This window comes from Pseudoliparis swirei, chromosome 11, assembly GCF_029220125.1.
Source record: "Pseudoliparis swirei isolate HS2019 ecotype Mariana Trench chromosome 11, NWPU_hadal_v1, whole genome shotgun sequence".
NCBI lineage: Eukaryota > Metazoa > Chordata > Actinopteri > Perciformes > Liparidae > Pseudoliparis > Pseudoliparis swirei.
In genome coordinates this window covers 13,351,776-13,379,563 of record NC_079398.1, presented here as the reverse complement: position 1 = coordinate 13,379,563, position 27,788 = coordinate 13,351,776, and the positions used below count along the sequence as shown (strand labels likewise).

At 43.6% G+C, this 27,788-nt stretch overlaps 2 protein-coding genes across 2 annotated transcripts in view; both read right to left on the bottom strand.

The window, feature by feature from the left end:
- Positions 1-12,546: 12,546 nt before the first annotated feature.
- LOC130201819 (kelch repeat and BTB domain-containing protein 11) lies at positions 12,547-18,239 on the bottom strand. Its single transcript, XM_056426948.1, has 2 exons — positions 17,852-18,239; positions 12,547-16,433 (listed from the first exon to the last, which is right to left on the bottom strand). Exon 2 carries the CDS (start codon positions 16,348-16,350, stop codon positions 14,521-14,523), a length of 1,830 nt encoding a protein of 609 aa, XP_056282923.1. The 5' UTR covers positions 16,351-16,433; positions 17,852-18,239; the 3' UTR covers positions 12,547-14,520.
- A 2,842-nt stretch (positions 18,240-21,081) lies between these two features.
- Positions 21,082-27,788, bottom strand: part of arhgef10 (Rho guanine nucleotide exchange factor (GEF) 10) — a 46,475-nt gene continuing 39,768 nt past the window's right edge. Inside the window, 4 exon segments of the mRNA XM_056426947.1 lie at positions 21,082-21,835; positions 21,913-22,237; positions 22,240-22,425; positions 22,716-22,838. Of these exon segments, the coding sequence (XP_056282922.1) occupies positions 21,921-22,237; positions 22,240-22,425; positions 22,716-22,838 (626 nt within the window). The 3' untranslated portion in view covers positions 21,082-21,835; positions 21,913-21,920.

The following is a 27,788-nucleotide window of genomic DNA, read 5'->3' as shown; positions in this document are numbered from 1 at the left end:
GTTCACATTGCCGTTATCAACATCTCCGATTATTCTCAGTTCATTGATACTGCAGACTTTTTATCCCTTCCCGCTTCACACCCTCAACTGTCTTTTCTCTCCCAAACCAATCTCCACTCAAGTGTTTCTAATCTCTTCTGAGAGACACTGCTGTGGATGCCCTCCTGACTATGACTTAAAACAAGATTATCCGTCTGAGATACTGTGAGGTGCATTAATTTGTTTAGAGATGGAGTTTGAGCTTTTGGGTTTATGACTTGGTTATAATACCATATTATAACATGCAGGACACTATACAACTCTCAATGAGAGAGAGAGAATTGCCGCCCTTCTATGTGACAAAGGGGCAGGTATTATTAAGGTCTGCTGGCGGTGAGCTCCTGTGACAGAGTGCTATTCAGTAATAGGTCATAATTACAGGTATGACTCGTATGACAATGTCATCCAAACCACTTAAGGCTTAGAAAGTGCATTTGTCATGGCCAGGTGCCATTAATTGATTCCTGATCCAGATGCATATATTCAAGGGTATAATCTAAAGATCTGCTATATGGCACATGCAGTATATCCAGTAAATTGGTGTGTTCATGAAAACAAGTATATTCAACGGTGGATACAAATTAATCTCTGCCCAGTGAAAGCATTACAAAAAGGAAACTAAGTCTTAATCCCAGTTGAGACCAGCATATTCTGCTCATTTACACGACTGAAAGAAAGCATGGGTCTCTTTAAAGCTTAAAAAAGAAAGCCACTCCCTCATAATTATTATTATGAATGTTTACAACATGGCTATTGTTAGTACTCACAGCTGTGAGACTAGCACCTTTCACAATAAGTGGACAGGCAGGGTGAAGGTGGGTGAATATTGCAGCAAATATTAGATATGTTTTCTCTTGTTTTCTTTTTATTTATTGATTGCTGCCAGAATTTCAACAGATAACTAAAAATAATTTTGAAGAACATAAAACCAACTGTATGGGCTGCAACAAACAGTTAATTTGATGAGTGATGAATCATCTGTATTGAGGAATCTTTTAATCTATTAAATGTCAAAGTCATGCATCAGAATTAGATGCCCGAACCACCTCAGCTGACTCTTTTCGACATGAAGGAGTGGCGGCTCAACCCCAAGCTCCCTCCTGATGTCCGAGCTCCGTACCCTCTCTCTAAGGCCGAGCCCGGCCACCCTACGGAGGACACTCATTTCCGAGGAGATCCGAGGAGGCCAACAGGACCACCACGTCATCTGCGAACAGCAGAGAGGCGATCCGGAGACCCCCGAACCTGACGATCGCCTAGATATCCACCAACGGGACGCGTGATGAAGGGCATCCCTCGCGGTGGGTTAATCCACTCAGTATCAATGCTTCTTTCGTGAGTCTTATCATCAATATAAACTACTTAATCAATTAATTGATTCTAATTGTTGTCAGTTCATTTTTTTATGATTAACAATTAACCAACTAATCATTTTGGCACAAGACCTTTTGTTGACACTTTACAGCATGTTAATGCTTTATAGCCAATAACTGTTATGAGACAATAAAATCCTGAGTAGAACAAGGACATTGGAGGCTGCTGAGTCCCGTTGCACAGAAATGTATCGCATTGTGCGACCGCCACATGGGCCGGGTGCTCATTCGCATACGTTAACCTTGGGCTCTGATTCAATTCAATTCAATTCAGTTTATTTGTATAGCCCAATTTCACAAATTACAAATTTGTCTCGGAGTGCTTTACAATCTGTACACATACAGGACTGTCTCAGAAAATTAGAATATTGTGATGAAGTTCTTTATTTTCTGTAATGCAATTAAAAAAACAAAAATGTCATGCATTCTGGATTCATTACAAATCAACTGAAATATTGCAAGCCTTTTATTCTTTTAATATTGCTGATTATGGCTTACAGCTTAAGAAAACTCAAATATCCTATCTCTAAATATTAGAATATCATGAAAAAGTATACTAGTAGGGTATTAAACAAATCACTTGAATTGTCTAATTAACTCGAAACACCTGCAAGGGTTTCCTGAGCCTTGACAAACACTCAGCTGTTATAAATCTTTTTTTTACTTGGTCTGAGGAAATATTAAAATTTTATGAGATAGGATTTTAGAGTTTTCTTAAGCTGTAAGCCATAATCAGCAATATAAAATAAAAAAAGGCTTGCAATATTTCAGTTGATTTGTAATGAATCCAGAATGCATGACATTTTTGTTTTTTTAATTGCATTACAGAAAATAAAGAACTTTATCAAAATATTCTAATTTTCTGAGACAGTCCTGTAGACATCCCTGCCCCAAAACCTCACATCGGACCAGGAAAAACTCCCAAATAACCCTTCAGGGGGGAAAAAAGGGAAGAAACCTTCAGGAGAGCAACAGAGGAGGATCCCTCTCCAGGATGGACAGGTGCAATAGCCACAAGCTACAATCACGGATGCCTTCAATCAACAAAAGGGTGACCCAGTAGGACAGCTTAACAATAGATGATGCAACCCTCAACCATCAACCATCAAAGAAGATCAATATTAAAAAACGTAGACTTCTGCTCAAATTCAGTGTGATGACCAGAACCATCAATTCTGTCTTCATATTTTCTCTTCACTGGCCTACTATACGCTATACAATAAAACGAAGCTCTCTTTGAAATTGCAATTACTTTCTGAGGAAATTAATCATATAAAGGAAAGACGTGATAAGAACTGCTAACAGGTTATTACAGCATGGCTGTTCATCGTGGCTAAAAACGTACCTTCGACCATCAGGAGAGAACAAAGTGCATTCTGGAGCCGGATTTCACATTAAGGCAATTTAAAATATTCCAGACTGCCTAATTTCGGGGTCGGACTTCTGTGTAACTTAATTCAACAAGATTAATTATACAATTAAATCCAAACTTCTCTTAATTATGTGGAGAAATGCTGTCTGCCTGCTCGGGCCGACCCTTCACCTTTGCTGAGGCGAGGTACCTGATAAGCATAATTTCAACAGGAGCAGAAGAAATTGCTGCCTATTTTGTTGCCGTGCTCAACTCAGCACATTATAGCCCTTAATTGCTGGCAGCCATCGCAACTGTGCCCTTGACATGGGAAGGCAAAACGTTATGCCGTTCACTCGTATATTACTGAACGTGCAGGAGCTCTTTTCTGATTGACAGGACAATCCACTGAAACAAAAGACTTAATTGTGTGTCAATTGATTCGGTAATTACAATTAGCAGGCTTGCCACTCCAGTTTCATTGATTTATCATCTGTGACGAGTGAGTGCCTCGTGACATATTAAGGCGTCGGCGTCGTTCGGAGCGGTCTATGTTGTCTCCAAAATGTGGAGTCAGTGTGATTTAGCAGGCTGACCTACTGCAAATCAGACGGCCTACAGTTTGGTTAACAGGCACTTTGAGGGTAGGAACCAGACAGCCAGTGTTCATGTCTCAATTCCTTGAGTGCCCTTTCATAGAATATTGTACCTTTTACAGCTGCATTAAGGGGCCACTGACATCCAAATCGCAGGGCCACTGCTAACCCCCAATTGTGTTTCTTTCATATTTATGTCGAGGCTTTGAGCTGAACCAGCAGGACTCAGTTACAAAGAGCAGGTGAGTTATCCTCTTTGACAAGCAGCCATTATCAACACGCTCCTTGGAGTGAGAGAGGAAAACCACCAGGGATGGGTGTAAAACCTCTTTCAAAGACCTTCAAAATCCTAGTTTCTATCCTCGCCCCCTCTCTCTCAATCCCTCCCTGTCATCATTTCATTCGCCCTCTCTCTGCTCTTTCAGAGGAGAGGGGGGGGGGGGGAAATAGGGTGGGGGGGGGCAATGGTCTACTTGACCTTAATCTGAGTTTCGGAGAGATGACATGCAACCTCGGAGGTAAAGGGCAATTGTTTTTTTTCTCCCTCTTCTGAGAGCCAATTTATAGCCCCGGGGGACTTTTTCTAAAGCTGAGAACTATTTCAGGTTCTGCCACATTGTTTTTGATTCACTCAGCTGGAAGCAGCTAAAAGAGCAAACACCTTCCCTTACCGTACCCTCAATTTCCCCCCAGACCATTAAATTAAATTCATATCTCCTGGAATCCAGAGTGGTATTTGCATTTCATAGACTAATATATGTGTAACCTAATGGACAACATATATGTCCGATGCTTTCTGAAATGGCTATTAGAACAAGTCCACAATAACATTAATCTCGTGGAAGCTCAATAACTGGAATTGAGAATAAATGCCAATAAGGAAATAAATCCCATTGATGATATTCTGTGTGAATTCCCTGAGGTAAAGAACGAGAAGTGGCATCAGCAGCAATTGCCATGAGGACTGAATAAAACCTAAACTCTGAAACATCTGCATCAAAACCAACAAATCCAGAACAGTCTGGATTGGCTTTATTGATTTCATGAGCAGGAAAATAAAAGGAAAACCTACTCAATTAAAAACAGCCTCTTTCCAGTTATATAACCTGCATCTTGATGAGCTGACTGTTATTACAAGGTTTTTCACTTTTGCTGTATGTCAATCATTCTCTACCTCAAGTGCAAGGTCCATGACTGATTAATCACAATTAACCTTCAAACTGTTTGATACATTAAACAAACATGACCCCTGATTGCTGGATTGTTAGGTGCTCCAATCAGAGCCACCTTATTAGTTTAATCGGGACTCACACGAGGTTGACTCTAGGACATTTTGATTAGATAACAGCCTTTCCTCAAAGTAAAAGTGATCTACTGTATCGAGCAATGGCAGCCAGCCCACATCTGCACAACAGAAGAAACGGCATACATTCCTCTATAGGTAAATAAAGCATAAATTAAAACTAAAATGTTTCAATCAGTACGTCAACAGGCAAAACTGCAGCTCAGATGTTCTAATAAGGTCACAAAACTGTGACAGAATTACCAAATGCTCAAATAGAGGAGTCAAGAAGTGATGCATTTTAACAATGTATAAAGTCTTGGACAGACAATGTGTGCCATTAATTAATAATTCAGAGGGAAGTCATTAAGTTAATTGTTAACAGTAAATAGTCTGTATGTGTCCCTGAGAGCGGGGCATTTTAATAATTTGGAGTTTTTAAACTTTAATGTTTAGCTCCATTCTGGAAATAATGGTGCTCAGCTGTAATTGATTCTTCCACCGTGGAGTAATTATGATGGCTGTGTCGAAGTGAAGCCTGATGCTTTTGGCCCTGGGTGATAGGAAACACACACAGAGAGAGAGAGAGAGAGAGAGAGAGAGAGAGAGAGAGAGAGAGAGAGAGAGAGAGAGAGAGAGAGAGAGAGGAACGGGGAGATTTAAAGACAAGGAGTAAAGACACTGTGGAGACGAAGGTTTGGATCTGTCTCTTGGCAGATAGTCTGACTGAACTGGAGGCAGAATACAACACACTCGGGGGAACAGCCTCCAACTATGAGCTATCCATCTTGGACTACTCATTTTGTAGGCCTCTTCGATCAAACACTGTACACCCATCGCTCTTATTTATTTGGATGCTTTGAGACTAATAAACACCCTCCACATTTCTTCCCATCCCTGCGACTCATATCACTCTTTGCCACTCTTGCCCCTGAACGTGTCTAGCAGTGACCAGGGGCAGAAAGAGTCAATCTCAGCAGGGTAGTATTTAATCCATCAGGGCTCAGTGTTAATTACTCACACGTCCACAGGGCTGCAGTGAGGCTGGGTTGAAGCGCCCTGGCACTGACCTTTAAAGGGAATGATCCAACAACCATGTGCAAAGTCTTTGTCTGGGGCCCATTACATTTGGCACAAACAAATATGTAAAAAGTAGGGCTGTCAGCGTTAACGCGTTAATCTATGCGATTAATTTGGCCGCGATTAACGCACTAAAATATTTTAGCGCAATTAACGCAACTTTGTTTACTTCCGGTGTGCGTTGAAGTTGTTGCACTCCTCTGAGTGTCAAGCCGCGGCAGTCCGCCTCCTTCCTCCCGTCTGCTCCTCGATATTCACAGAGAAACAGAGGGCGACGTGTCGGTGACGCGGGGCGGAAGGTGCAGGTGCCTTTTTTGTTGTTGTTGCTCCGCCCCGATGCGCGCGCAGACACGCCGGCATGGAGCTCTGCGACGCGCATGACGGAGAGCCGAGAAGTGTGAACGACACGTCGAGACAGAATGACATGCTGGTGTGTAGATACGATCAATAACAGACGTTTAGTTTAATAAAAGAACAACGTCTTGAAGAAAAGAACCGTACATTACTTCTGATGTAATCTGGCGCGATAGAGAAAATGTCAGGGGGGCGGGGCCTCACCCTGATAGAATGGTGGGGGAAACACTGGGATGTGTCATATGCAAAAGTCTTTAAAAGTTGAATTTACATTGTTTTGTAAAATCGAGAAAATGAGCCCAGACTCCAGAGGGTTAACAGGACATATTTGAATGTCAGTCAGTTTACCAAGGCCACTGGTTCTGCTGCTGTTCAATGTTAAAGATGACAGGACCAATGGGGTCTCTAATACACCTTTTCTTACTCATCTGGATGTTTCACTGAAGAAACAATTTATCATCAACGATATTAAATACCTCGCTGGCACTTTATAAGTAGGAGCCTCTTTGAAAACACAGCTCTGTGTGAAGTGTTGTCTTTAAAAAAGAATACAATTAAACAAGTGTCTAAAATACACGCTGTCTGAAGGGATTACTCGTTCATTTAGAAGATTTAGTCTTTAGAAGAAAAAAAAACTTGTAATCGCGATTAATGAATTTCAAAATGTGCGATTAATTAGTTAATTTTTTTGAATCGATTGACAGCCCTCGTAAAAAGTCAAACATCCAAACACCCTCCATGACCAGGCATGCACACACATGCATCATGTAGAGCACAGAGCAGAATAGAGCAGGGTGAAACAAACACACATGGCCAAAAGGAAAACCCAGGTGAAGGTGCGTTGTCACCTGCCACTGATGGGGTTTCCTATAGGTCAGCAGCGCACACACAGCGCCTCATGGGACCCTCTGGGAAGGAAACTGTCTCGTGGGTTATGTCTCTATAGCCACTACACAGACAAACACACACATGCACACATAGGGTCCTTACTAGAGTGGCATCGCAGGCCCCGGTCACAGCTGCTCTCCCCCGCCTCGGGAGGAATTGCTTCCATTTGGCCTGTCACTTTTGCCAGGGCCACTGTGGCTTTTCTCATTTGTCAGAGAGCGGGGGCGATCCTCTGGCTCTCATGGCTAATCTGCAGCCGCAGGCTAGAGGGGACACACACACACACACGTTTCTTTCATCTGACTGATATAGGCTTTGGTTCCCAAGGGTCTTTTTACTCTTTACATTTAGGAGGGGAAACAAGAGCAACAGGGAAGAGATGGACGGAGAGAGACGTCAATAGTATAGGATTCAACCTCTCAGGGAGTTGCATTCATAACGTACACATATTATCCACACAGGCTGGATGATGATGAGTTTATACTCTCACAACTATTGCAAAGTCCTTTCTGCTACTGACTTGAAGAACTACCAACAACACGCAGAGGTAATTGGACATGGTTCTCGTAATTATCCTCTGATGGAAGCGCAAAACATTGCTTTAACTGTAACACCGTGAGTCTGACTTCTTCATCATCCTGCATGCACGAGTGCTCAGTTAGCATTCGATTAGTATAAATGATTCGGTAAGTCTCGGGGAGAAATATCAAGGTCCAAATGAACATGAAATTGCCTGTATTCATAAGTAGACGTGCATAATTCCTTGAGGTCAACTTTGTCTTTTTATTTGATTTTATTTCAGAATATCGCAGAATAATTATACCAACAGTCAAGCAATACTGGCTCGTAACATTTTACAGCACTTGGGGAACGGAGCAGTCCAATTAAAGAGCTGTCACACGAGGCTTTGAGGGAAACGTGGCCAACGTGCTGTGCCGAAACCAATCCTTTCATTAGAGGCTGCCATCGCTTTGAGGTACAAGCGCTTTCAAGTCTTTCTTTCCGTCAGCTCCCGCTGCAGTCAACAGGTGATGCTCCTACTTGATTATTACTCCCTTAAATCTACGAGTATCAATATGCAGCTTCCCCGTAAGATCCATTATGGAATGAGAATATATTCCTATGATCATAACCAGTTCAACATTTGTTTGTCTCTGAAGATTCAAACAGTCTCTCCTGATGCTTTTAATATCGAGAGAGAAACAGCACAGCCCCGCATGTATTGAACGGAGCGTCACACACATTAGAGCCACGATGTTTGTTTGGCAACTTCTTTGGAAAAAATGTGTTTGAGGAAGTTTAAGAGCAAACAATATTTGGTGAGACCTGTTACACCATGTTACACTCTCTTTAAAAGTAGAGCTAGGTTTTGAGTATTTGTAGGAGAATTGTGATAATGTTTAGAAATATAGCTTGAAGCGTTTAAGATCCCTGGAATGAATAAATACGATACAATACGCATATAAAATACATGATTTTAAGAGAAAGGAAGATCATTTCAATTTATTTCTAAATTTCTAATTAGTTTGAAAGAGCAGTACAAACATGTGTAAACCACATATAAGCTATCTAATTTAATAACAGACACATATTTGTGGATTATTCACTATACTTAGATAACTTACTCACATACGTGTACTGCAGACATTAAATGTAACTGAAACTGTGTCATTGAAGAAAAGACTACTTGGTTATTATGATACAACTGAGTAACTTCAGTTGACTATTAAAAAATCCAACAATGTGAACCAGAACAATATATCTCAATTCACACGTAAATAGATGTTTTCAATTGAGTTATATAGCTTGTAAACAATTAAATGTGCCGTTGATGTCCAGATGTTATCACCCGACTCACACTTACAATTGCAGGTAAAATATTACCTTTTACCGATAATGAATCCGAAGACTAATGTTCAATGTATTTTTTAAAGAAAAGAGATTAGAGTTCCTGTGATTTAGTGGATCAGTGGATCCCTCTGCCATCTCCTCGATGACCAGGAAGTGCTCCAGAGCGACAGGTGTTACACGCACAGGAGTTAAAGGTCATCATGTAACTACCGACCTAGTTCAGTTTGCCACACACATTGATCAAAGACTCATCTTTAACTTATAAGTCATTGCAAAACATATTAGAGAAAACATCATTTGAGTGATGGTCATAACTTTTTAAGGGTTTCTGACAACCTTAATGTATTCCCAAGTTTAATTATTTCTTAACATTGACATTTCTAATTAAGCAACATAATTGGAAAGCCTGTATGCGGTGGCAATCATTCCAGCGACTACTGAAAAATGAATACGAAAATTATTAATGAATACAACCGCTTTTAATTGCTGTGTACCCGTATTTCTAATTGCTGCAGCATCCTCCTTGAAATGACACGATGACAAATACAAGTGTCACGTCAGCGCTTCCTTCTTCATCTCACACCTCAATCAAAGCTAATCCATTTCACCTCAGCGATGAACACTGAAGCAAATTAAAGACCCATTTCATTTTCCGCCTTCATTAATGCATCTTGTTTCCAAGGTTACAATCATTTAGTAACTTGGAACAAAAAGAGAATTCAAGGAAGCTGTGTGCTTTGATATATTTTGAGAAGAAGACGTGGACGGAGCTTACTGGGGAAACAAATCAGCCCTGAGTTCTAATCCTCCGGCTCCAAAGAGTTCTGCACATGTTTATCACAACACAAAGCCTTTTTCATCTGAACAAACATTTTAATATTAGACTTTAGAAGCTTATGCCCACCGAATAATGTTCATATTTTAAACTTTGCCCTGCCAATGTTATACAAGTTAATACATCCTGTATTTAACAGTCCCTATCCAAATGGTGACAGGAGACAGCATGAGCAGTAACTGCGCAATGTCATTATGTTCATAGTGTTTCCTCCTGTAGTTTGATGTGACGACGCCAGACACAATGACCCAATTTGCCTGAGTGGCTATAGGGGGGTACCAATGGTAGGTTGCGTCATAAATACTTTACAAAGGAAATTATACAATTCCTAGTATGCAATGAGCTGCAGCCATGTACAATGGCACATTTATCAGTGTTTACACACCCAATTTTCTTCTTTGCCCACATTATAAAGGAAAGAAAACAGAGCCTAAAGAAATGCAAGGCTGCAGGTGGTGGGGGCCAATGATGAGTTCCCAGACTAGCGAGCCTCTTTCGCATGCAAATCGTATCTGAATTTCTCATTAGCATAAATGCATGAGCAACTTTAAATGCTTTTAATTTTCAATCTCGCCAAGCAGAGGAGTAATTTGTCACTGTCAGGATGGGAGACTAAAAGGGGGGGACCAGAGGGAGCCAAGGACTTCACGCTAAACTGAAATCACAGAAAATTTCTGATTTACTAATTGACTGATGTGCAGTTCAGTCTAGTTGCCTTGAAGGTGTAAATAATTCTGTGTATATTCAAATGGAAAAAATGAGAGAGTGGAGGGTGGATACGGAAAAGCACATTACAAGATGCTTTTCCCCAGGCTATTCTTTTTTCTGGTGATTCTAATTTTCAGCCTGTAACGTTTTCAGCCTTTCTCTTTAAAGGGATGCAAGTATGCTGTTTTAGAGCATAATCACAGATAATCAACTGGAAATTAAAACAAATGTAATTTTTTTTTACATCTCTTTGCCATTACACGGAAAGAGGCTGCTCAAAGCTATATTCAACAGCGCTGCACACAAAACATTCCCAACAGCTTATCGCATTTGCGGTTTTAAGTCATTTCAAATTTTATCTTCATTCTTTCAAGATGTAAGATCAATTGACACTGCACTCTGAAGTCTAAACCACTAATGCCTCATTTTTTTAACAAAGCAGTTCAGATTTAGACAGATCTTGTTAGCTAAATTTAGCTGTAGGTGAAAACAAGGGAAAAAGATTTCACAAGCTCCCCATTTAAATGACTAAAACCAATTATGCAAACATAATTAGTATTCAGTAAGAGAACTAAAGACAACTGCAGCACGGGTTGAGCTGCTTCCCTCCAAAGAAGGCCCCATCAGACAAGATGCAGGTGGATGTATCTGTCTGTACAACAACTGTGCCACGACTGATAAAATGCAATGTAAAAAGTGATGTGAAACACTTAAATGGGAAGTCATAAAGAGCTATTAAATGGTCTTTAGTCTAAACTAGAGGTCCCAGGTGTACCTTTTATTAAACAGGTATGTTATTATGTAATTATTTACAGGATGTCAGACTATAACCAAAAGTCACAGTGAATGATTTGCAAATATGCTCCAACCACATCTAACATGTATGATAGCACCCTCATTACCTTTTTGCTCTGCGTGTTGCAGGAATATTTGTTATACTCAAACTGGAATGAGAGCATTCAGCTCCTCACCTAACCAGGTCATTGGCAAATGTGATGATGCTGCAACAACAAAAAAGCAGACAAAAATGTCAGACAGTTTTAGACCAATTCTCAGCTCAGGTCTAGCTAACTGAGGCTAAAGGCAGTATGTTGAAACCAGTCACGCTGAATAAAAGCACATCTCCCTCTCTACCTATAAGTATCAGTTAACTTAGCCACTAGGTTATGTCTTTGCTGCTACTTAGCTAGCTAAGTATTACCATCATCTTCCAAGTACATTTACACAAGTTTAAGTGTTTTAATGATTTTCACATGCATGTTGAACACCAAGCTGACTTTTTACCAATACTAAAATAATCTTAAAACAATTCTTCATTGGAGAAATTTGGAGTTGGCTCAGAAGGCCGGTATCAATTAGTCAGGGCAGGTTCCAAACAGTCAGGGGGAAAAAACCATGTACCTGGCATTGGTATGGTTTCTGATGGAGTCTTTCTTATTTTAAAGAAACAGGAAGAGAATATACTCTTTCATAAACACTTCGTAGTTACCTAGCATTCGATAGGACGTGAACTTCAGTCAGATGCACGGGTTCAACCCAAACGGTCAGGGAGCTGTCAATCATCCCAACGCCATGACAGGCTGACAGTTAAGTCTGGGTTTTATAATGAGTAACAAAGCTTTCTTCTTGAATTCTTGACTTCTGGGCCTGCTGTATATGAATCTATGTAAATAAGTATTAAAACACAAGGCTACTAAATTAAATACCTGGCTGCTGTGAGTCTCTGTGTCTGCGCTCTCCGTCGTGCTCATACTGCCCTCCAGTGTTGAAACGGTGAACACAGAGCACTGTAAACCAACTCAATGACACTTAAATAAAATGTCCCTTTGTGAAGCAAATATTAAGAGCTCAGTCATCATGTGAATACACGCATAGCTGGGATAAAACGTAATAATGATCAAAAGCTTGATTAATCATCAGGATGTTCAAATGTCCATAAACTCGTGGAGCTTACTGTCATGGAGTTCCCCTCTAAGTAATACCATAAATATGAAGACAATTACTCTGCATGTATTAGAAAGGTAACGCCAACCACATTTTAAATGTGTTGTTGGGCGTGAGCTCATGTTTGCGAAGCTGTGTTATTGGGTGTCATTACAGTCAGGGGCCACTAGATGGCAGCGCTGTTTCAGATTTATTTTAAATGCAGCACTTACTCACCACGACAAAAACACACTCAGAAAAACAGATCATTTTCAGAGAACATTTTTTATTTGAAGCACTTAGTTCCGACTGATACACATTATCCAACAGCTATTGTGTAAACCCAATCCACAACAGGAAGCCAAACATTGCATCACTTTAATGTGCATGACAGCAGCAAAACCAGACAAAAGAAATCACAATAATACAGATGCCATCCAGCGAAATATCAAAACCACATCCAGTTTGTCCTCGTCACATTAACTGCATGGAGACATTCCTAAAAAGTTATCAAAAGCAAGAAGTAGCAAGTGTGTATCACCATGAGCTTCCATTCATGTGTGAAAAGAAATACTGTGAAATGTCTACAGGAAAGAAAGTTGAGACAAAAAATGGTATTAATGTGCACTGATGCAAAAATAAAATGGTTTGTTAGTCATGCCATCAGGATGTCTTGTTTGTGGACGCAGCGAGCGCCGTGACCCTGACCATGTTCCAGCTCTGTAGTGTTGGATTTGACCGTTGACCTAAACCTGCATGTGCTTGAACATGGGTCTGTTGCTGTTTCCTTAAACACTAACAGGGAAAGAAATACAAGAGATGCATCTTTATGTATTAAAAATGGCTTACGCTCCCTCAACTTCCCAGAAAGTGCCTGTTAGCATCAAACGTGATGCCCTTCCTCTCAGAAAACCACCTCCTGCTTTAGATGTGTTTACTCTGGTGCTGTCAGTGGAGCGTCTTTTATCTGGAACTAAATCCCCAAAAGGTGCAAAAGTCTTTGTCAGTTTGATAATTATTTATCTTTGGCAAGTGTGCTAAATGTAGGACATGTGACACCTGTGAGAAGAGTATGCAGTAGTGGCAGAATAGTATATTCCGAATGCAAAAATAATTATACGTATACTTTTATAACTTACAAGTTCAGTTTCCGATTTTATTTAGTTCTGAAGCCTCTTGTTTAATGTTTCTTGTTTCTAGATTCTTGGAGATACTTAAAAATCAAAACTCCTTTTCCTGAAAAGGCCCCAGGAATTACAAAAGGTAAACATGCACTTTAAATGTTTTGCAAGGGGGATTGATGTGAGGTGGACGACTGATACAGTTACTCCTTAACTGATTATAATTCAAACAGTGTTGGAAGTAGAGGTGCAATGACTCTGATTATTGTATTTATTCAATAATCTGAAACTACTTTGAATCATTTTTCAAGGTAAAAATAGCAAATATTTGCTATATTTAACTTGAAAAATGAATGATTTTCAGTTTCTCAAATGTGACGATCTGGTAATAACAAACCAAATATCTGTGGGTGTTGGACTGTTGGTTGTATAAAACAAGACATCTCCTTAGGATGTGGGAAATCACTAAATGTATTGTTTCATTTAATATCTGACATTTTGTTGACCACAGAATAAATCGATTAATCATAAACGAATACTGAAAATAATCCTTAGATTGAAGAATTATTGTCTTCCTTCCAGGTCAGATTCCCTTTATAGTAACTATTAAATAGCGTGACAGCAGAACAACCTGTCTATTCAGTCTCATTTGCATAGAACCTGTGTGGCATCGTTCACTGCGGCCGCTTACGCTCTTCTTTTTATACAACTTTTAACTAAACACTTGTCATAGTCAACTCGTTAATATGTTCTAAATAAAATCTATTCGAACTACAACAAGTGCACAAAAACCAAACCGTAACACAGGTAATAAACAAAACAACCTACAGTCACTGTCGTCATGTCATTATCTACAGTCAGATACAAATATCGTTGCATTTCTTAAAAATAAAAAATAAAAAGTTTAAGGCTTAACCCTGCAGACACATTACATTGCCATGCAAATACACATTCCATTGCAAGCAGGCCACGAGACACTGAGATAGAAAGCTGAAGAGTGAATATAAGGTCTTCCGCTTATTCCAGTTTCGCTATGACACATTTATTTTGTTGTTCTGGAACACACACACACACACACACACACACACACACACACACACACATACATACGCACACACACTATGTCAATTTCTCAGTCTTCTCTGGCAAAGTGAGAACAAAAGGAAAAAGAACACCTTTCGCCTCCACAGGCGCCGCCAGCGCCTCCTCCACAAAGTAGGCGTTCTCCTCCTCCACCACAAACCGAAGAGTCTGGCTCTTGTTCACGCAGTAGATGCAGTTGCCGATCACGGCGCACCTGAAGGGCAGATGGCTCCCGAGCCTCTGCGACGCGCAGTCGTGCCACATTTTCACGATGCTGTTGTACTTGACCACGGTGATCCCGTGCTCGCGGTTGGCGTCGAAGCGGTAGATGAAGCTTTTGAAAGCCACCATGTCGGTGGACTTCTTCCTGCTGTTGTTGAAGGGGCACTCCTGCCACTCGTCCCGCTTGGCGTCGTACCGCAGGAGGCGGTAGAAGAGGGAGCCTCCCGAAACGTAGAGCTCCCCGCTGCAGCTCGTGGCCTCGTGGGCCACCGCGAACGCTCCCTTGGGCAAGGGGGCCACCGCGGTCCAGCGGTCCATGCGAGGGTCGTATTTCTCCACTGTGAACAAGCATTCCCCTCCGATGGCGTACAAGTAGCCGTCCATAGACACAAGCTTCAGCTGGGCACGAGCCTGGGTCAGAGGTCGGACCTCAGCCCAGCGGTTGGTGATGGGGTTGTAGCAGAAGACCTTGTCAGAAACCTTGCCCTTGTCCCCGTAGCCCTTTATCCCCCCCGCCACAAACAGGTAGTTGTACATCGTGCAGATCCCGCAACCTTTGGTGTTCATGTCCTCCGGCATCGCCGTCAAAGGTCTCCAGTCATTCTCGCCGTCGTTGAAGCAGTGGATCATGTGATTGTCCTCCAACGACCCGACGGACGACGGGCTCTGCGGCCGGCTGCCGCAGCGGCTCGGCGGCCGGCTGCCGACGCGATCGAACACGTCGTTTATCTCCGCCGCCATCAGAGTCTTCCTCCCCTCCATTCTCTTCTTCAGGATCAGATCCCGCTCGGATCCGTTGAGGCGGCCGTACGCGGCGGGGTTTTTGAGGATCTGGAGGAAGTTGTCGCTCATGAAGCCGTAGGCCGTCTCCTTCAGCTCGCTGAGCCGCTGCTTCTTGGCGATGGTCAGGATCTCGTAGCAGTTCTCGGCGGTGATTTGTTCCGACATGGAGTCCATGGCCGCCTGGACGGCGCAGGGGATCTGGAGGATTTTGGCCCCCGTGATGACTTCCACGACGTTGCCCTTGCAAACATTCATCTGGGAAGTGTAAACGTAGTCGATTAACGTCGACATCGTCTTGTAACTCACGCCCTTCACTTTCAAGGTGTCGCGCGACAGCCGAGCTTTGAAGTAGTCGCTCTTCTGTGCCAGGACCGCCTTGTGAGCGTCAATCTTCTGCCCGCCGACTTCGATGACTAAATCCGTCTCTTTTTGGGACTGCTCTTTTCCATCTTCCTGGACTGACCAATCGCTTTCCGGTTTGGCTTGGCCAGGCGGGCCATCAGGGGGGGTAACTTTAGCCCTGGCGCCATTGTGGATTTCCCTGCTCGCACAGTTTTGTTGCGGACCTCCGTTATCACTGGAGAGGTGATACTGATCGGCTCTTGAGATGTACGAGGCGTTACCTTTCTGCCGGTCTATGTGGTTATTCTCCATCGTCCTTCCATCCAACAGGTATCCCTTCTCAGACATCGGAGGGGGGCTAAAATCCAGGTCGTCCTGCGAGAATTCTTGGACGTAACCAGGACATGAATTCCCATCGTTGCCGGAAGGCGTGACGAGGTCAGGGTTCGCGGCGTGGAGGACGACATCAGCCTCCACCGTGACATCCCCTGCTCCATCGGGCCTGCGACCCTCGTTCATCTCGACGGACTCACTTGTGATGGGCGACCACGCCTTCAGCGGTCATGCTGAGTGGATGGGACAACGTACTCCTCTCTGTTTACCTACGGAGGGGAGAAAACAAGGAGGGACTTCAGCCACGACCAATGGAGGAAGGACAACATACAAGTAATGAAGCTGCAAAGTCTTCTTCATTCTCTAGGGGGCGCCCTTTCTCCAGAAACAGACAGAGTGGAAATCCTGGAATTGAAAGAAAAAACTTGTGCTGCCATTTCCAGCTTCGCTGTGCATTACACTCCTTTCTTAATGTCTCCTTTGTGTCCTATCTTAATGTGTCCTTACTTAATGTGTCCTATCTTAATGTGTCCTATCTTAATGTGTCTTATCTTAATGTGTCTTATCTTAATGTGTCCTTCCTTAATGTGTCTTTTCTTAATGTGTCCTATCTTAATGTGTCCTTACTGAATGTGTCCTATCTTAATGTGTCTTTTCTTAATGTGTCCTTTCTTAATGTGTCTTTTCTTAATGTGTCCTTACTTAATATGTCCTATCTTAATGTGTCCTATCTTAATGTGTCCTATCTTAATGTGTCTTATCTTAATGTGTCCTATCTTAATGTCTTATCTTATCTTAATGTGTCCTTTCTTAATGTGTCCTTTGTGTCCTATCTCAATGTGTCCTTACTTAATGTGTCCTATCTTAATGTGTCCCATTATTGTGTCCTATCTTTATGTGTCCTTTCTCAATGTGTCAATACTTAATGTGTCCTTTCTTTATGTGTCCTATCTTAATCTGTCCTTTCCTCATGTGTCCTATCTTTATGTGTCCTATCTTAATGTGTCCTTTCTTAATGTGTCGCATCTTAATGTGTCCTATCTTAATGTGTCCTTTCTTAATATGGCCTATCTCAATGTGTCCTATCTTCATGTGTCCTTTCTTAATTTGTCCTTTCCTAATATGTCCTATCTTTATGTGTCCTTTCTTGATGTGTCCTACCTTAATGTGTCCCATCATTATGTGTCCGATCTTAATGTGTCCCATCATTATGTGTCCGATCTTAATGTGTCCCATCATTATGTGTCCGATCTTAATGTGTCCCATCATTATGTGTCCTATTTTAATTTGTCCTTTCTTAATGTGTCCTTTCCTAATGTGTCCTATCTTAACTGAGCATCAACATGCAGACCCTCTAACAAGCAAAGCCATCCCAACACGCAGCTTCTTGACCTCGCTGCAATAATCACCTGGTTTCCTTTTATTTGTGGAGGTAATCTGGAGGCATTCAGAGCGCATGCGCAAATGGTATTGCGCTGATGGAGGGATTAATCTCCAATAGGACTGAGAAAGGGCGTTTGTCACTCAAACTCCGCTCTGTCGTCCGACGCGTTCCCCCGGTAACGTGAGACAAACACCGTGAACCCCAGAAGCAACAGGAGTAGCCTACCCCACGTCAACCTGTATGCATCTAATGAAGTGTGCACACAAACAGATGAATGTCCAATAACAGTGTGACGTGCCCTACCTGCGTGAGTCTCCTCGCTACGATCAAACCGCTCGGCAACGGCAGCTTCCCGTCGCCAGTCCGGCACAAAGCTCAGTGACGTAAGCGGTCCCGGTCCCGGGGAGGCAGCCAGGCGCAGCTCGCCAGCGGGAGTTCACAGAATCCGGCCGGTGCGTCCCTCCCGTCCCCGACGCCCCTCCGCTGCGGTGCTCCTCCGCCCCTGCACTGCAAGCTGCCCCCTCCCGGGGTTCAGTGGCGGAGAGAGGGACGATCACAGTCATTTCAGGTCGCACCTCCTCCTTCGCCCCCTCCTTCTTTAGAGCAGCAGACCGTCGCCAACCGATTTTTTTGGGAAACGTGTTGCGGGAGCTGTCCAGCGTGGGCAGCGGGGGCTCTAGCTGCGGCGGGACCTGCCCGGGCTGTGCATTGTGTTGTGTGTACAGTTGGTTACAGTGAGGCGGTCATCAGAGACTAGCCACGCCCCTTTAGTCGGTATTAACCCCACCTCAACAGCGCGCGCACGAGGCTCCATCTGTTGTGCCCTGGACACGACATTCCTTTATGTATCATCCCGGGGCTGGGTACCACGATGGGGGGGGGGGGCATATATATATATATATATATATATATATATATTAGGGCTGTCAATCGATTTAAAAAAATTAACTAATTAATCGCACATTTTGAAATTGCGATTAATTAATCGCGATTAATCGCGCTTAAAAGTTGTTTCCTTCTTTTTAAAGACAAAACTTCACACAGCTGTGTTTTCAAAGAGGCTCCTACATATACAGTGCCAGCGAGGTATTTAATATCGTGGATGATAAATTGTTTCTTCAGTGAAACATCAGATTAGTAAAAAAAAAGAAGTATATTGAGACCCCATTGGTCCTGTCATCTTTAACATTGAACAGCAGCAGAACCAGTGGCCTTGATAACTGACTGACATTCACATATGTCACGTTAACCCTCTGGAGGCTGGGGGCATTTTATACATTTTACAAAATAAATTAAATTCACCGTTTAAAGTCTTTTGCATGTGACACATACCCACGTGTTATACATCAAACATTCCAGAACAATCTCAGCTCTGAAATGAGGCTCATTGTCCTCGCGCCGTGTTCTCTGGTTCTCTGACTGACAGGCTGCTAAATGAGCCTAACCTGTGAGGTGGGAGGTCCTTTGTGATTTACTGAGTGTTCATTGGTTTTTTCTTTCCCGAAATGTTGACAGACAAACTGATTGACAAATCACGTTGAAGGTTTCGTGTGTCGAGTTCTTTCCGCGCCGCGTCACCCGACACGTCGCCCTCCGTTCCTCTGTGTATCAGAGGGGGAGACGGGAGGAAGGAGCGGAGGAGGAAACCCGACTGATTCATCCACGAGTTAAACTGATTTCTGCTCCTTATTTTCGCGGAGAAATGATTGTTATAAAAACGGAAAGTGTCAAACCGTACTGCCGCGGTTTAAAAAAAAAAAAAAATGCGTTAATTGCGTTAAAATATTTTACTGCGTTAACGCGGCCAAATTAATCGCATAGATTAACGCGTTAACGCTGACAGCCCTAATATAAATATATATATACACATATACCTATATACACACATATATATATATGTGTGTATATCTAGGTCACCTATATATATATACCTATATATGTGTATATATATGTATATATAAATGTGTATATATATTTATAAATGTGTATATATATATATTTATATATATACACATCCATATATATATATATACATACATACACACACACACACACACACACATATATACATACTTATCAAACACAATATCCTTTCTCATTAGAAAAGAAGATGTGACCCCTAGATGTGAAATAATGTTATAACATACAACTCATTCATTACAGTGATACTGCTGCACATTAAACGTAAATAAAACACTAGACTCAAAGGAATTTTATATTACACCAACAATAGATGTTTCCTTCGCTCCGTCCTGCCGCGTTTGTGCACAGACAGCTGATCAAAACTATCTGTATGTATTCCCCCCCACCCCCCCCCCCCCCCAAAAAGAAACATTTCTGACTCGAGAGATACAACCAGAACCAGAACGAGTGTAAAAGTAACATTGGAATTGGAAATGTTTGCGTTCCTACGTTGATAAAAATATCACACCACAGGTGACAAGGCGACATTATAAACAGCACAACCTCACATGGCAGCAGCAGACACTTTTATCAAAGGTCCATCCCCTCTCCATCGGGGAGACTGCAGGTCTTAGCATCTGGCCTTCAGATATAAACATAGAGGGAAGCCACCACAAGGTCATCACACAGCTACCAGCCCTGTGAGATAAGAGGGCATTCAGCTGGGAGGTTTTAATGCCAGGTACTCTGAGAACAAAGACCCACCCGAAGACTGACACACTAAATGAGTGGAAAACATCAGGGTCAGATGGAAAAACTAAATACTCCAAGTTGAGAGTTGTCGTGATGTGTGACCCATGGCAACACCCAGCCAGACAAACTGATAACCAGGTGGGGACAGTGAGACTGAGTCGTTGCCAAGTTAATGAATACAGGCCAGTATTCAGTTAAAGTTAAATATTATCTTAGGCTCAAGTCAGCATTGTTACTACCCCCAGAAGAAAAAATCAGATCAGACAACATTGGGGATAAGCCCAAAATGCCTTGGATGGGAACAACTCCCACCTCAAATCCTCCGATCCCTCTTTTTTGTTTGTCAGAACTGACAGTATAGTGAAACGTGGTTGCGCAACAGTGGACGTGGGCGGAACAAGAGAGAAGAGGCCTCGACCCTCTCCTGTCGGCGGCAGGGGAAATGAGCAGTGAAATCAGGCCCATCTCCTGCGGCCCCTCGGGCACATTGCTAGTCCCGGCATGTACTGATGTCTGCACACAGGCCGAGTGGAGGAGAAGTGCTCGGAGAGAGCGAGGCAAGAGAAACCGGCACACTAGTGCTCTCTCTTCCCACGTCGAAAATATAGGACTGAAATCTGTTGCCGTTCGTCAGGAACTGGTGCTTCATCAAAAAGGCCCACACTGCATTGTTTTGTTGAGCTGGAAACGTGTAAAAAAATGCTGAGAAGTTGTCACAAACTCGATGTGTATTTTCCAGAAAGAGGATCGTCATTGAAGCAATAACTTTTGATGGGTGATAAGTTAGAAGTGAAATCCCGATGGAAATCTCTCGCTAAAAGGTCCAGAGCTGCATGCATCCCTCCTCAAAATGGGCTCAAAAGAAGAAGACAAGGTCGCTCAATACAACAGTTTCTGTATTTGTTAATACACAGTACACGTACAAACAAATTGTGACAAAAGTACAAAGCTCTTTTTCATTTTTTTAAATTTCATGATGTGGGACAAAACAAATCTCTCCTGGTGATGACAACACTTTCATGCCTTTATTCATAGAAACCTGGCCAGCCAGCGATTCTCATCCAGCCTTCCCGAAAAACAAATTCAGCCATCGATATTTCACCTTCTTCCCTCCTTTTTCCTCTGTTAACATAACTTTATAGAAGCACCAAGCAGGGACAACAAGATGACCACAAAACTCTTACACATGTAATCCTCAGTTGTCATACTTCATATTTTCGACAGATGACCTTTGGCCTACGCCAAAAACGAATCTGAATAAAACTTTCATGTAACAGATGCAATGCCCCATCGTCTCCTCACACACCTTTCAAGAGGTCCTTTGATTTCAACACTGATTTGAATACTGCGGTCCCAACCCATCCCCTGGAGCCACGTGTTAGCCATGTTAGAGAACAACAAGTCACTTTCCTAGAGGGGGAAAGACCTTTCATTGTTTAGAAACCAGTACAGTAGAACATGTGACTGGTCCTGTTTGCTCCATCTAGCATCATGACTGAGTGGTTATGTTAACCCCTTGTTGTTCCCTGACGGTAGGAGACATCATTAGAAACATCATCGGGTCATCCTGGAGTGCTCCTTCTCATTTCAGTCTGGATTGATCCCAAAGTGTCACAACAGATCTCTTTTCACCTGAAAGGAGACAGATGACGAAGGTGAGATATTAGTAAGCATTTGGTTTGGGGGGGGAAATGTTACTTCCAACCTACTTTGGGTGTCACATGTTGAGCAACGGGATCTGCCAGATCATGATGGTGGAGGTGGTGTCCTCGTGGCGAGACTGTTTGGCCTTCTTGTTGACCCTGCGGTGGCCAAGACCTCCGGACACCACCAGCAAAGAGCTGACGTCCACCTTGCTGGCCCGGCGGCCCCTCTGGTGATGGGTGGGGTCGTGGAGCACGTCGTAGAGGGCCCCGTCCTCGGGCCCGTGCTCCAACGAGCCCTGGGAAGGCGCTCGGGAGCCGCAGGACGAGGAGGACATGGAGTCCTGCAGAGCCATGGTGGAGCAGCCCGCCTCTCCCAGCCACACGCCCGCCCCTGAGGGGCGGCGGGGGCCGAATCTGACGGGGGCCGCGGGTTCTCCCCATCGTCTGTCGCTGGTGGCTGAACGGAGGCGGGAGGGGGCGAGGACGACGGACCAGAGGGCCGATTACACACCGCTGCAGCCACGCTGAGGAACTTGACCGGACCGTTGTGAGCGTGTAAGGACACCATCCCCCGACCTGCCAACAGGCACAGAGCCTTCACTATTCACTGAGGACGCTTTACACTCGTCATTGTACATTTGAAGGCAGACATAATCATCATTGGAAAGCGAGATTCCCCAAAACTTATGATACAACCCGATGAAAGATACCCATGAGATACAAATGTGACGTTTTGCTTGTGTTAGTTTTGTTGCCGTTGCATCGCCACACAACTCTCTGTGGGGTTCCACCTGCACAGTATTCATGATGCAAATAATCCGGGGTTGCGGCACAGAATACGTGATACGTCGATGTTTCTGTGTTACCTGTGACCTTTGGGATCCCCTGCAGTCTGGGGACCGAGAGGGCCACGGTCACCCCCAGGTTGGTCCCCACCAGCAGCAGACCGTGACAGACCAGCAGGCTGCTCACCGACACTCTCTGGTTTCCTGTGGGGGAAAGAATAGAAGCATCACCTTTGATTAAAGATGAAAAATCGTGCATATATTAAATGTGTTCTTGAGTGATTCAGTGTTGAACATGAAGCCGTGGACGTCACACGGATGAGCGGTAATCAAGCACACTGGTGTATCCTGGGAAATTACTGAACGGCCACTTGAATTCAGTTTGATGCGCAGACGGGTGGGCGGGTGGGAGGGAGGTGCATCTTCTCAGCGAGTGTCAATGTTCGCGCTTGTTTGTCTCCAGGGCAACGTGAAGAGCATTCTGGGTAAAAGCAGCACTTTTCAAGCATTATGGGTCCGCTTCGACTCAAACAAACAAACACAAAAGTGTTTTGTCGTGGCGCGAGTGAAGCGTGACGCTGTCATTCAGCGAGGAGCTCTGCCTGCGTGGCAGCGACCACAGCACAATCTGAGCTGACCTTCAGCTTCCCCTCAGATAGATCTCTGTGATGCCTCTTTGGACTGTAAAAGCCCCGATTGTTAGTTTAACAGCACCTCTCAATGAGGAAGGCAATAAGGTCGTGCGTGGTGTGCTTGGTGACTTATTATGTGGAATTTGGCCCTCCGGACAGAGCGCCGCCACACAGAAGCTCCGTCGGGAATAAGCAGCGCAACGAGGAATGCTTCAATGCTATCGAGGAAGACATTAGTATCATCACTTTTTATGTCTTTCATAAGAATCTTTTTTTTTGCTAAAACAGCGTTTTTGGGTCCCTCCATGTGGGAGGCGAGACTGTCATGAGTCATTACTGCTGGAACAGCTTGACTCGAATTTCCTCCTTCAAAGTAATCCTCTTGGGGTTTAGGAAAAATTACTGCCAGCCTCTCTGCCTGACCCTCTCACTAGATCTGACCCCTTGCATGCGGCACACACACACACACACACACACACACACACACACACACACACACACACACACACACAGCCAGGTACAGTGGAAGACTGGGCTCTGCCCACATGTGTTTCTAATGAGGGCCCAGAGATAGCAGAAACACACAGACTGCTGGTTCGGGGACTTGCTCAACTTCCTCCTTTCATAATATTTGGAGTTCCCCACCCAAAGGTTTAACTAAAATAAACCCGGAGTGAACGTCAACACGGCCCAGCTTTGGCCCTGATCCTGCACCAGAGCGCCACTTTGATCTGCACTTAGTCCTGACAAGCAACAGCAGGAGGGAGGCGCAAATCCCGAGCGCTACAATAATACATTTGATCAGCCAGTCGGTCTCGAAATAACTCTGATCAGCAATGTGAGTAATTGCCATTTCAGTCCGTCTACATCCGCCTTGTTGTAATGCTATTGGAAGTGTTCTAGTCAACCAAATTTACAGTGTTAACATGTTGATGTTTAGCAGGTATACGTTTTTATGTTTCAATTTAAAGGATCAGAGGGTCATTAAAATGGTTAGGATTCATCCTGAGTGTTGTATTCAAATAGTTGGCAAAACATCCCTAAATGCCATGGTCCTCATGGTCTCCAGAGGGCCTCAGCGATCAAGAGGAATCATGACTTTGTCTCCGTGTCGGAAACATTTCCAAAGTGAAAACCAAACTGAGACAAGTTTTAACCGGAGCTTCTTCCCACTGCAGCCACGGCCCGTCATCCCGCCCCGTCCGGTCTGCCCGGCCCTCTGAAGGAGTGCCTCTCGTGAGAAAGTGTCTTATCCGTGTTGGGACGTGTGGAATATTGGTGGTGTACAAACAAAGAAGGACTGGAGGTCCCCACCCCCTGATGTTTGTCTCCCATTAAGCCGTGCATGGCTGCCTATTTGGGTCACGCAGCAACAGACAAAGGCAGACCAGAGCCTCAGCGCAGCGGTCGGCTTTGATGGAGCACCACCGCTTCATGAAGCGCTTATTTGGGCTGTTTATGATGACAGTTTCTCTTTTTCAAAATGATAACTTACTTTTAGGACTATTTCAGGACTATTTCACAACTTTTGTACATTTAGTGGGTATCATCCGGTCCTACAGAGGTTCAATAAAATAAATCCATAGTCCAATAGGGGGCTCCAATTAGATATTTTCTAATTAATACTATATAGTAGGAATGCCGTTATTGTCCAATGGATGTATCACCCAATCGACGACCACCACGACCAACTGACTCTAAAACACGAGCCGCATAAGATTCTTTAATAAACACGAGCGATGGATTACATTGGAAATGACTGCTATTAGAGCCTATTAGCTAACCGTGTGTTGAATGTCGGGGCTTAGAATTGGAATTGCTCCAACATGCATGAACTTGAGAAGGATTACTCCACCCAGAGCATCTCCTGCATTCAACACTGAACCATTTATAGAGGCTTTCACACTGAAGACTACGCCCCGTCTCTCCATTTGTGAGGCCAGAGTGCAAAACGTATTGTAATACAATACAGCTTCTTAACAATGTGGACTTCCTGGAGAATAGGAAATCAGAAATCAGAGCGTTCTGAAAAGCTGAGAATATTTTTAGCTTTCGTCCATGGAAGATCCATCACACCGACTCCAACGCAGCGATTGCAGGACGCCCCTCCTGTCCAAACACTTTGGTTGTGCAGAAACGGCACATTTCTTCAGCCAGCTTTGATAAAGGCCACTGTGGAGCATTCTGGGAAAAGCGCAGATCTCAAAAGACCACGGAAAGAGCCTCGGACAGGTTCATGCAACTGCTCACTAAAATACCCAAATCCCAACCACACAATAGTGACGGTGATTTAAACTGTATTCGAAACAGACCGACAGTCCACGGACCCAATGCTGTGATCAGAGGAAGTGAGCTCCTAATGGCGAGGCCCAGAGGAGGAAAGCTCTCCAGTGTGGTCGTCTGTCCCAGAACCAGCTTCCTCTGCGGTTGCATGGACCCCATTAGCAGTGAGGTCCCAAATCAGGCTGCTTCGATCATTCACATCTGTTTGACAAGGAGGCCTTCCACTTGTTACTCTAAACACGGGGCATCAGAGTGAGACTCTCCCTCAATATCAAGTCTGTGTGGTTACTCCAAACAGCTGGTCATTACATTTTCACATGCAATTAGTGATTCCCATCAGGAAACGCGGGGTTTATAAACATAGTGGTTCTGCTGGAGCCAGCACTGTCCATACATGGGTTTTCTCTGCAGACCAAAGCCTGTCGGTGCAGCAATACCGTTAACCGGTGTGCCACATCAGACAACTTGTAGCCATGGATACGGAAGTGGATGGTACTTCCATGCCGCCTGTATTTAAGCCTTCACATCATTGGATTCTGTCTCGCTCCAACAGCGAAGTGGTGTTCTCCCCAAAAAAGTCAATTACACGAGATCTGACATTCTGCTGCTAATTTCTCGAAGCTGCTTGAAGTGAGAGAAGAGCCTGATGAAGAGGGCGAACCTGCTTGAGCAGATGTTACGAAACCTTTTGCTTTTGTTGCCTCTCTGAATGTTATTGCTACCTTGTGGCAATAATAGAGGAGTCTCTCTCTCTCTCTCTCTCTTTCTAGACTAAATAGAGCAGCGCTGGGTTAATAACAGTCCTCGCAATGAAGCTGAAGATTGTGCAGAACTCCCGTGGGCTGGTCCTCGACTGCACACCACACACACATGTTGAACCACGGCTGTCATCACAAACCAAAACCTTATTTTTGTGAAAGTAAAACCAATGACACTGAAAAAGAGACTGAAAGCAGAAGCGATTGCTCTGCACTAATCCTGACTTCGGAAAAAACTTCAACCATCTTTTTTCGCCTGTGTGTTTTTGGGTCAATCTGATGTCACACAGCAGCTTACATATCCGAAGCAGCAGCAGTAGTCCGGTGACCTCAGCCTGGCACAAATGTGACAGTTTACAGTCATTTGGTTTAACGCTCGACTTCAACACACACGGCAGGAAAGTGTTGCACAATCACAACCCAGCTGCCTGCCGCACACCGAAGACAATATCAGCTACTGTGATGACATCAGTCGCCATAGTAACACATCTAATGTCCGTGCTGGAGCACACTGAACATCACATAGATGACAACTTCAACTCCTCGATTCCTCTCATAGCTTCTAAAACAAATATTTGCTCCCTACAATTACTCTCATCTCGTATTAAATCATCTATGAAATATGGCGTTCGGCATATATTACAACATAGTAATGACAGGTTTACATCTGGAGTGCACAGTCAGAGATCAAAGGTGGACCATTATAGCGATGAAAAGAGAAGAAATAAAAATCAACCTTCACATATACTACATTATAGTATGTTTGATCGAGATAGCTTTTGTTTGAAGTGTCATTACAGTTCATATTTCTTGCCTGCATAAAATTCTGATCCACTGAGGTTACTCATTTGATTTCAGCTTTTTAAGTGATGGATGTATTAACATAATAGTGAGTTTCAAAACGAACTCTTGATCCTTCGGACCATCAATGATTCAGACAGCTGAGAAATGTTATTTCATGCTGAAATAGTAGCTCAGCTGCAAAAAAGCCCCGTATTTCCATGTGATGTCATGACTCATGTTGTCTTTGTTTGGTCTGTTATCAAAAATGATGTCTCGTGATTTGTTTTTCCAAGTGTTCAGGTCTGGGCTGGATTTTCCCTTTTTTCGACAGCGTCTTCCAGAGCACACACAGTTTCCTTCAGGTGATAAAGTTCCCTTTATGCAACTCAAGAATAGAGACAAAATGAGAGGTTCTGATCCACTGTTTTGACTAAAGGAGCGCATAACAAACCTGCCACCACCAGAGCTGTCAGGATGAGCACCTACACGGACGTCAGCTGATGGCTGACAGCCACAGGCAGCTTGAAGTTGTCCAACCGGCATCACAATCCACATAATGTGAATCTGAATAAGCATATTTGACGAGGAGATCGTATATCGGAAAAAGAGAGCTAGACTTTGCTGTTCTTCTTATAACGGATTGTGTCGGTCAGGCTTACAGATCAACTTACTGGGTGACATTAAAGGGCAGACGGAGA

What these genes read in the sequence shown, in the direction of transcription:
- LOC130201819 (XM_056426948.1), bottom strand. Translation starts at nt 16,350, where the DNA reads ATGAACGAGGGTCGCAGGCCCGATGGAGCAGGGGATGTCACGGTGGAG.